Here is a 10,561-nt window from a genome sequence, read left to right on the forward strand (position 1 = left end):
AGGGACAAAAAACAATTGAGGAACCGTCTGAGGTGAGACTGAGTGCGTGAAGATAAAAAAGCCAACGCCCTCTTACAGTCATAGTGCTTAAAGTGGCCACCTCGCCAGGAGGCGAGTGGGGCTTCGGAAAAGAGACCAGAAGAACAAGGAATGATTGAGATGGAAAGTCCAAAACCACCTTGGGCAAGAACTGGGGGTTGAGTACGCAGGACCACCGTGTCATGAAGAAATACAGGAAAAGACGGGTCCGCAACCAGAGCTTGCAGCTCACTGACTCTGCGAGCAGACGTGAGAGCAACCAGGAATACCACCTGCCAGGTGAAGTAATTCAAAAGAGCTTTATCAATGGAATCAAATGGAGGTATCACCAATTGAGTCAGGACCACACAAAGATCCCAAACCACCGGAGGGGCTTTGAGCGGAGGATGTACAGTGAAGAGATCCCTCATAAAGCGGGAAACCGTCAGATGGACGGAGAGCAGCGTCCCATCAAGCGGCCGATGAAAGGCAGCAAAAGCACAGAGGTGGGCTCGAATAGATGTCGATTTGAGACCAGACCGAGACAAGTGAAACAGATAAACCAGCACTGAAGGCAAGGAGGCAGAGAGCGGATCCATTGCGGTGCTCAGGCACACCACGCAGCAAATCAGGACCATTTCTGGGAATAGCATTGCCGAGTGGAGATCTTCGAGAGGCCTCGAAAACACCCCCACCGACTTGAGAGAAACAGAAGGAGGGAGGCACGTTGCGAGGAACTAAGCTGATAAGTGTAGAGACTGCAGATTGGAAATGCAACCAGAAACCTCAACACTGAGACAGCAGAGAAGGGGAGCATAGGTAGGAACAGAGGCTCCCTGACATGCTGGAGGAGCAGGGAGAACCACAGCTGCCAGGCCACAGAGGAGCCATCAAGATCATGGTGGCGCAGACCGACAGGAGGTGTATCAAAAGACCTGAGAATCAGAGTAAAGGAGGGAAACACATAGAGGAACCTGCCCATCCAATCGAGAAGGAAAGCATCCACCTCGATGCGAACCCCGGAGAACATCCTCGAGCAATATCGAGGCAACCATGTGAGTGAGGGGCAATAGCGAACAGAACTACCTGTGGGGTTCCCCACCAAGACAACCACACATGCCGCAGAGTCTGAGAATGGAGGGACCATTCAGTGCGGCCGAAAAGGGCGACTCAACGTGTCCACCAGACAATGCTGCTCGCGCCCGGAAATACACTGCCCAAAAGAAGAAGTAGTGTGTAACTCCCCCTCCAATAACGAAGGGCTTCCCTGCATAAGTAACAGGGAACCTGTACACCCTGGCTTGGTCACAGAATACATCGCCACCGGGATGTCGGGACGCACCAGGACCCCGCAATCCAGCAACCAATAACGAAAATCCACCACAGCATTGTAAATGGCCCGGAGCTTCAGCAGATTGATGCGGCTGCGACGGTCCGCACCCGACCAAAGACCCCCGAGTCCGAAGGCCGTCGTGTTGCGCCCCTAAGCCGATGCCGAGGATTCCATCGGCAGAACCTTCTGATGCGGGGATACGAAGAGGTGGCCCACCAACGAAACCAGCGCACCACAAAAGCGCTGGAAAGCGGGATCCCGATCCTGCCATCACTGAGATGCTCGGGTCCAGCGGAGAACACGAAGAGGAAACCAGGCGAACATCAGGACATGAACCGTGGAGACCCATGATCCCAAAGCATCAGCTCGGCCGAGGCCGAAGACCGCTGAGATACCAGCTGACTCAGGCGCAGACAGGCGGCCTGCCGAGGCAGAGGCAGAAAAGACTAGAAACTAGTGCAGGTCACGAAGGGCCAGGACCAGACGCAGATGGGAGGATGGGAACGCCCAACCGACAGAGGCGAGGCTATACTCCCAGTGCGTAGACACGGTGACACCCCTCCCGAAGGGAGGGGAGGAATCCCCAGAAAGAGAGCAGCCCGGAGGCTATGCGAGAATAGTCAAAAAGACGGCCAGGAGTCGCCGAAGCCGGCGGCTGGACCATAACTCGGCGCTGCAGCAGCTATTGCGGCTGCTGCGAAGGAGGCCGAGATAACACAAGAAAGGTATCTGGAGGGCCCCTCCGGAGAAGGAGTCCAAACCACCAAGGCAGAAGGGATTCAGTTGAAGGCGTCCCGATAGGCGAAGGACCGGGGGTCGCGTTCTGAATGGCGTTTAGTGGCCTCCGCAAAAAGAGGCCTCAAGAAACGCAGTACTCACGCAAGTAAAAGTGGCGAGACGATCCTGGAGGTTCGGATCCTCAGCCACACTCTGCGCCAAGCGAGGTGACGCATGGCGGGAGCAATAGAGCCGGAGCAGGGAGAGAGTCTCCTCCAGGAAACCAAACTCCGCACTACAAGAATCCGTCACGGCTGCCCGGAATGAACCGAAGAGAAAACGGGGAACCCTCTCGAATAGGAGCCGGAGACGCCGAGGCACAGAGCCACAGACGAAGTCGAGGCACGAAGCCCCCGTCGAAACCGGGGCGCAAACCCGCAGTCGACGCCGAGGTATAAAGCCCCTAGCGACGTTGCGGCACCAAGCCACAGTCGACTTCGAGGCACAAGGCCACAGTCAACCAAAGGGCACAAAGCCCCAAGCGACGTCAAGTCACAAAGCTCCAGTCAACGGCGAGGCACGAAGCCTCGGTTGACGACGCCAGCCGACGATGAGGCCCCCAGCCTCAGTCGACGTCAAAGCACAAGCATCAGGCGACGCGGAGCACACGGCTCAGCCGACGTCGAAGGTACAAAGCATCCGTCGACGTCGAGACACCAAGCCTCAGTCGACATCGTGACACCAGCCCCAGTCGACGTTGAGGCAGAAAGTCGAAGCACAAATGCCTCAGACAACGTTGAGGCACAAGGCCGCATTCTACGTCGAGGCACAAGGCCGCATTCCTACGTCGAGGCACCAAGCCTCAGTCGACGTCGAGGCACAAGCCTCAGTCGACGTCGAGGCACCAAGCCTCAGTCGACGTCGAGGCAACCAAGCCTCAGTCGACGTCGAGGGCACCAAGCCTCATTCGACGTCGAAGGCACCAAGCCTCAGTCGACGTCGAGGCACCAAGCTCAGTCGACGTCGAGGCACCAAGCCTCAGTCGACGTCGAGGCACCAAGCCTCAGGTCGACGTCGAGGCACCAGCCTACAGTCGACGTCGAGGCACCAATGCCTCAGTCGACGTCGAGGCACCAAGCCTCAGTCGACGTCGAGGGCACCAAGCCTCAGGCGACGTCGAGGCACCAAGCCTACAGGCGACGTCGAGGCACCAAGCCTCAGGCGACGTCGAGGCTACCAAGCCTCAGCCGACGTCGAGCACGAAGCCACCAGCCGACGTCGATGGCACGAAGCCCCAGCCGACGTCGAGGCACGAAGCCCAACCGACGTCGAGGCACGAAACCCCCAAGCCGACGTCGAGGCACGAAGCCCCAGCCGACGGTCGAGGCACGAAGCCCCAGCCGACGTCGAGGCACGAAGCCGTCAGCCGACGTCGAGGCACCAAGCCCTAGGAGACGTCGAGGCACGAAGCCTCAGCCGACGTCGAGGCACGAAGCCTCAGTCGACGAATCGAGGCACGAAGCCCTAGGAGACCGTCGAGGCACGAAGCCTCAGCCGACGTCGAGGCACGAAAGCCTCAGTCGACGTCGAGGCACACCGAAGTCCGTCGAGGGTTCAGAAGTCGGCACCGTACCAATGAAACTGGCAATAAAGGTGCAGCAGTACGCTCCATAAAGGGCAACCTCGAGATGAGTATTCCCATGAAAGGAGGCACGCATCGAAGGTCTCGTAGAGGCGGGCACGATTGCACTCGATGCCTGGAATGCCTGAGACTCAGCCGGTGGCGTTACCAAGGTAACGCACCTAGAAGAAAGAAAAACTTACCGGGGATCGAAGCTACTCAGTCCGATTCCAACGAAGGAAAAAGGGTCCCGGCCATTCTGCTCACACGAGGTGAGCCCAGAGAGAGGCCAGGGAAGAAGAAAATACAGCTGAAGCAAAATGAGGCCTAGCCCAGCATGGCTGAGGCCAAGAAGGGCCTGCCGATGGAAGGCAGAAACACAATAAAAAGTCCTTTTTTTTGAAACAAAGAAAATACACGATCAATTAACAAACGCACAGCGACTCCCTAACAACATAAAGAAGCCGCGGTGCCAGAAAGGCACTTAGAAGAACGCAGAGAAGAGAGACAGGGCTTTCTGGCTCAGCGGAAAACTAAGAACTGAGGACCATGAGGAGGGTATGCACCCTCTAGTGGATCAGGAAGGCACACACACATGCGTGGTGCAGCACTAGCAAACTTGAAATCTTCAATCAAGTTTGCTTGAAAAGCTGTCCGCGTCAGGGCTCCGTGGATGACGTCACCCACATGTGAGAATATGCTGCCTGCTTGTCCTGGGATAATGATCTTTACTGCCTCTTCTTTTGGTATCTTGTTAAGCTTCTTTGGCAGGTTTTGGAGTTTACCTTTGTTTTTGTGTGGCTAGTAGGCCATCATACATTTTCTTACATTGTATGCCTTTGATTGGGGAGTGAGTAAAGGGTGCCTGTGTTCTCCTTGGTCTGGATATGTTGTTCCTGGTTAGGCGATTGTTTAGATAGGTTGGTCCATCACCATTCAGGGCTTTGAATAGCGTGCAGTAGAATTTGTAGAGTATACGTGTATGGGGAGCCAGTGTGAGTCTTGGAATGCAGTGGAAATGTCGTATATCAGTCTGAGTGCTGTATTTTGCATTGTTTGTAATTGTTTAATCATGTTGGTGTGGCATGACAGGTATAGAAGGTTATAGTAGTCTAGGAGTCCTAGAACTAGGGACTGGACCAGGAGTCTGAATTGTTTTTTGTCAAAATATTTTCGTATTTGTCTTAAGTTTTGCATGACTGTGAAGGCTTTCTGGACTGTTTTGTTGTTTTGGAGTTGCATGGTGCAGCCTTTGTCTATCAGTGTTCTCAGCAGTTTTAGGTTGGGTTGCAAGGGGTAGGGGATGGAGTTTATTTCAAGTTTTGTTATGGTTGGGGTTTTGTTTTGTTTGAGAAGTAGGAATTTAGTTTTGTCTTGGTTCAGCTTTAGTTTGTGATTTTTCATCCATTGTGTCACTGTTTCTAGAGTTATGTGTAGTATGTTTGTTGTGTTGGAGGTAGGTTGGTCGAAAGGAAAGAGGGTGGTAATATCATTGTGTAGCTGTATGAGGTTATGCTTAGCTTATCCAAGCAAGTACCGAGTGTGGCTATGTAGAGATTGAAGAGTGTTGGAGATAGTGGAGAGCCTTGGGGGGATTCCGCAGGGGTTGGTCCAGGAATCTGATTTTTCTTTGTTTGTTTTAACTCTATTTCTTGGATTTAAGGAATCCTTGAAACCATGTGTAAACTCTACCTCTGATTCCTATTGCTTCCATTGTTTGTAATAGGATGTCATGGTCTATCAAGTTGTATGACTAGCTTTTTTTTTTTTTTTTTTTTTTTTGCCTTTACTTAGGTGTTGTCTGGCTGTGTCTAGTAGAGACCTATTAGCAAACTTTTTCAATGAAAAGGTCACCGCCTTGAGAAGCTCCTTCCCTCCCGTAGTCTCCTACAATCCTCTGGTGCCCGCCTCCCCCGATCCTACTACAAAGGTCCCCACCCCCGTCCCAGTCAACAGATCCTGGACTACCTTTGAGCAAGTATCCGATTCGCAGGTCCTCAAACTCTGCCTGAAACTGAAATCCTGTAACTGCACCTTGGATCCATTCCCATCCTATCTATTTGAGAAAATACCCACACAGGCCATCTCTTCTCTCACCATACTCATAAATTCTGCCCTATCATCGGGCCTCTTCTCCCCTGAAATGGGACGCATTGCACTGACCCCCCTACTGAAGAAAGCTGACCTAGACCCCTCCTCCCCATCCAATTATCGCCCAATAGCAAACATTCCGCTCCTAACCAAATTGCTAGAGTCCATCGTCTCCTCCCAACTCTCAGCCTACCTGGAAAGATTCTCTGTCCTCCTACCCTATCAATACGGCTTCAGACCCAACTTCAGTACCGAAACCCTCCTGGCCTCCCTAATCTCGAAGATCCAACAATTTCACTCTCACAAAAAATTTGCCGTTCTCCTTCAATTCGACCTCTCTGCTGCCTTTGACGTTGTCCACCATGACATTCTAATCTTCCTACTCTCCGAGATAGGCATTAGTTCTACAGTCCTTGACTGGTTCTCGAACTTCTTACGTTCTCGCTCTTACACCGTCACCAAACATGGTTCCTCTTCCTCCCCATGGAAACCGACTTGTGGAGTCCCACAAGGCTCCCCCCTATCTCCCATCCTCTTCAACATTTATATGTCCTCCCTGAATCTTCTCCACCTATCCCCCCTAGAAACACTCTACACTTACGCTGACGATATCCTGGTCCTCATCGAGACCGACGCGAACCTCACCAATCTCGCAGCTAACATTTCTTCTTGCATAACCAAACTTCAATCCTGGGCTCACACTGTACAAATGAAATTGAACGAGTCCAAAACTAAACTACTTTGGCTCGGCCCTAAACTTGATCAATTACCCACTTCCATCCCACTGCCCACAGGCTCCTCTCTACAGCTGGAATTCTCTAGCAAAGTTCTGGGCATCACCATAGATTCATCATTATCCTTCAACGACCACCTCAACTCCCTGATAAAAAAATGCTTTTGCAGCCTTCACATGCTGAGGAAAGTGAGATCCTGCTTCCACCAAAAACACTTTGCCGTCCTCGTACAATCCATTATCCTCTCCAGATTGGATTATTGCAATTCCATTTACCTAAGCTTAACAAAGAAAAGCCTCCACAGACTCCAACTAATCCAGAACACCGCGGCCAAACTTATCTTCTCAAAAAGTAAATTTGACCATGTCACACCGCTCCTATCCAATCTGCACTGGCTTCCCGTTATTTCCAGGGTCTACTTTAAATGTGCCTGCCTAACCTTCAAGATCCTCCACGGTATCCTTCCTCCTTTTATTCCTCTATCCTGGAATTCCTCAAATCCAACCTCCACTAGATCCACTCAAAAATTAAAACTATCCTACCCCTCCTTAAAAGGCATCTCCCTTGTTGGTAAACTTGGCTCTTCCCTCCCTTTCAGAATCACTCAGCTCTGGAACAGTCTCCCCTCCCCTCTCCGCAATTTGAGCCCCCTTCTACCATTCCGTAAGCATCTGAAGACCTGGCTCTTCTCCAGAACGTAACCCCGTCCCGCTCCTGGCACTCTCACACCAACCTCTCTTCTCTCATACTTATATAATTCCACTGGAGTTCCGTTCCTTCCCTAACCATGTAAACCGTGTCGAGCTCCATCTGCGGAGATGATGCGGTATATAAACCCAAGATTTAGATTAGATTAGATTAGATTAGAGAGCATAGTAGTATCTCTGTGCTGTAGTTGGCCCTGAAGCCTGATTGTGAGAGGTGGAGTATGTTATGGTTTTCTAGGTAATCTGTGAGTTTTGCCACAAGACCTTCCATTAGCTTGACATATAGCAGTATTGAGGCTATAAGTCTGTAGTTAGATGGCTGATCTGTTGTGTGGCAAGCTAGTTCTAGTACAGAATGAGTGTATAACCAATCATCCTTTGTATTAAAGGCTTGGGTGAAAAGCCAGGCATTCACCTGCTTTCTCAAGTAGAAGTAGACATAGCCACTCTGGGAGTAAATTCCAGAGCGTCGAGGCTACGCCCGAGAAGGCTTGTTGGAGAGTATTACATCGTACAATTTTTTTTGATGAGGGTACAGATAGCATGTTCTTTAAAGTATTTTGGCCCATTTTGTCTAAGGATGTTGAAAATCAAAACATTGATGCTATTGTTTTTCTGTATATTCCCCCTGGTCTTGGAGACCACATACAATTCAATGGGAGGCTGCAGATTACCTACCCATGATTTAACCTTTCAGACAGCACTAAAAGAACACTCATGGAACTAATAACCCAGCATATTGAAAACAAATTGTAGAAAATATTCACTCAACCCTTTAAGCTATGGGATCTATTGTTGAAGGACATAATCAAAGTAACTAACATAGCAGAGTTCAAAAGTGGTTTTAGACATTCCTAGAGGAAAAGTCCATAAATTATTAGCTACCAGGTAAATTCGAAGAAGCATTGCTTGTACCTTGAAATGAAGAATTTGATCGATTTGAGATCTTCTAGGCAGACTGTTACAGACATGATGGACCTTGATTTTGATCTGACTCAACATGGTTTTTTAATGTTCTTATCCATGTTTCACATACCTCACTATGAGAAAATGCTTAATACACTTCCCCCTCCCCATTCGCAGTTTCGGCAATTGCGATTTCACATATTCACAATTTTTGGGGGAGGGGGAAAAAATTTTTTTAAAAACCCCATAGTTTAGCCTTCCCCCGGTGTCCCGGCCTTACCTGGTGGTCTAGCGTGCTTTCGAGGCAGGAGCGATCTTCCTACGCTTCTGCCCCATGTAGATCGCCAATAGGAAATGGCTGTGGGGAGTTCCCGTCATAGTCTCGAGAGACTACAGGAACTCACGGCAGCCATTTCCTATTGGCGATCTGCACAGGGCAGGAGCGTAGGAAGATCGCTCCTGCCCTGAAAGCCTGCTAGACCACCAGGTAAGGCTGGGAGGGAGGAGGGGGTGGGTCAGAGCCGGACCAGAAGATATTTGCGGTATTTCACCATTCGCGGTCCGGCTCTGCTCCTATCCCCCACAAATCCGGAGGGAGAAGTGTATAGAATAAATACAACACTATAGCCCCTTTTTTCAAAGCCGCACAGCAAATTCTCTAAAACCCATTTGATTCCTGTGGGTTTCAGAGTATTTACCGTGCTGTTGGACTTTGTAAAAGGAAGGGTTACCAGACATCTGAATTTACCCGGATATCTTTCTAAATTTGAAGTTTGTCCGGGTTTTCCTTCTTCCTGTCCCCCACCTATCTCCTCCATCAAATATTTAAGCTCCTGGGCAGCAGCAGTGAGGTGAGCCTACTGACGTTGGCCTGCCTCGGTAACCATCATTCTGCAGCTATCCCGCCTATGTGGGGAACAGAAAGTTGCTGTAGAATGAAGGCTTCCAGGGCAGGCCAATGGCAGTAGACTCACCTTGCTGCCGGCCGGCCCAAAGATTAAATATTTGGTGGAGGTGGGTGGGGGGGACAGGGGAAAAGCACGATGCTGGGCTGGGAGGTATTGGAGAGACAGCCTGCACAACCAGATCTTGATGGGGGAGAAGAGGGAGAAGGAGACAGACAGAAGCACCCATGGGGAGTTTGGCGGGGGGGGGGGATTGGAGGGGGAAAGAGAGAAGCACCCATGAATGGGGAGAGGGGAGTTAGCGAAAGAAAAAAAAGCACCCATGCAGGGGGAGGTTGGATGGGAGGGGGGTGAGAAGCATCCGTGGGAGAGAAGCACCTGCATGGGAGGGATTGCAGGGAGAGAAGCACTAAAAGGGTACAGAGGATAGGAAGGGGGACTAAGGGGTGAAAGGTGGGAATGGGGCAGGGACAAGACTGATAGGGGGGGTGCAGGGCAGGGCTGGATGAGAGTGGGGTGTGGTCATGTCTTTTTCACTTCACAAATATGGTAATCCTAGTAAAAGGGAGCCTAAATTCCTTAATTTTTGTTATTTCTGTTGAATAGTTCCAATTTATAAGCAAGTGATTCTCCTATTACCTAATTCATTATTTCATTAAAAAAATAGAACTAATGATGCAGCCAAATATGTTAGCTAAAAATGTTTGAATTTTATTGTGTTGGCATTATATGCTAACTTTATGACTTTTCTACCAAGCAGAGTTGACAAAGAGCTTAATCGGAAGCAGGAAGAATCATCAAATGAACAGTAGGTCTGAAGCCCAAGTAAAACGGAAGAATGTGCAGCTGGAATGATACTTACTATTTTAAGAGGAAAGGGGACATGTTATGACTTCTATGATGTATTTGGTCGTCTCTCTGTAATCTGTTACAAAAGGTGCCTTTTAATTACGTCAGCTATTGTACAATGAACTGTTTACTGCTGTACTAGTTTGCATAGCTATTTCTTTACAAAAAGAAAAACTCCTTTTGGGTGGACATCCAAACAGTAGTTTGCAGCATTTAGCATTTGCCAGATATAGAACTATGCCTTTTTAGATTTCACATGTAATACAACACCCTTATATTTCAGTTCAGTTCCATTGGGTGTTGCCATGTTGGAAGAATGTCAGTGTGGCATCACAAAACAGGTCAGGTAAGGTTAGTTCATTATTTCTGACATCACACACTGCATGGTGTTAGACACCTGGTATCCATCGCTTTGAAAGTCTCCTAGACCAGTGATTCCCAACCCTGTCCTGGAGGAACACCAGGCCAATCGGGTTTTCAGGCTAGCCCTAATGAATATGCATGAGAGAGATTTGCATATGATGGAAGTGATAGGCATGCAAATTTGCTTCATGCATATTCATTAGGGCTAGCCTGAAAACCCAATTGGCCTGGTGTTCCTCCAGGACAGGGTTGGGAACCACTGTCCTAGACCTTTTAAGGCCAATATTCAAAACAAGTTACGCATTCACTGGTGGCTG

The 10,561-nt window shown here is 49.7% G+C and overlaps 1 protein-coding gene across 2 annotated transcripts in view; it reads left to right on the forward strand.

Annotated features, from left to right (window-relative positions):
- The window catches only part of BNIP2 (BCL2 interacting protein 2), a 119,503-nt gene extending 109,487 nt beyond the window's left edge, over window positions 1–10,016 (forward strand). For both annotated transcript variants that reach the window (XM_033920298.1, XM_033920299.1), the window contains one exon: window positions 9,793–10,016. In XM_033920298.1, coding sequence (XP_033776189.1) covers window positions 9,793–9,844 — 52 coding nt within the window. In that variant the 3' untranslated portion in view covers window positions 9,845–10,016. The remainder of the gene's footprint in view (window positions 1–9,792) is intronic.
- Window positions 10,017–10,561: the final 545 nt, after the last annotated feature.

Source organism: Geotrypetes seraphini, chromosome 14 (genome assembly GCF_902459505.1).
Source record: "Geotrypetes seraphini chromosome 14, aGeoSer1.1, whole genome shotgun sequence".
Lineage (NCBI taxonomy): Eukaryota > Metazoa > Chordata > Amphibia > Gymnophiona > Dermophiidae > Geotrypetes > Geotrypetes seraphini.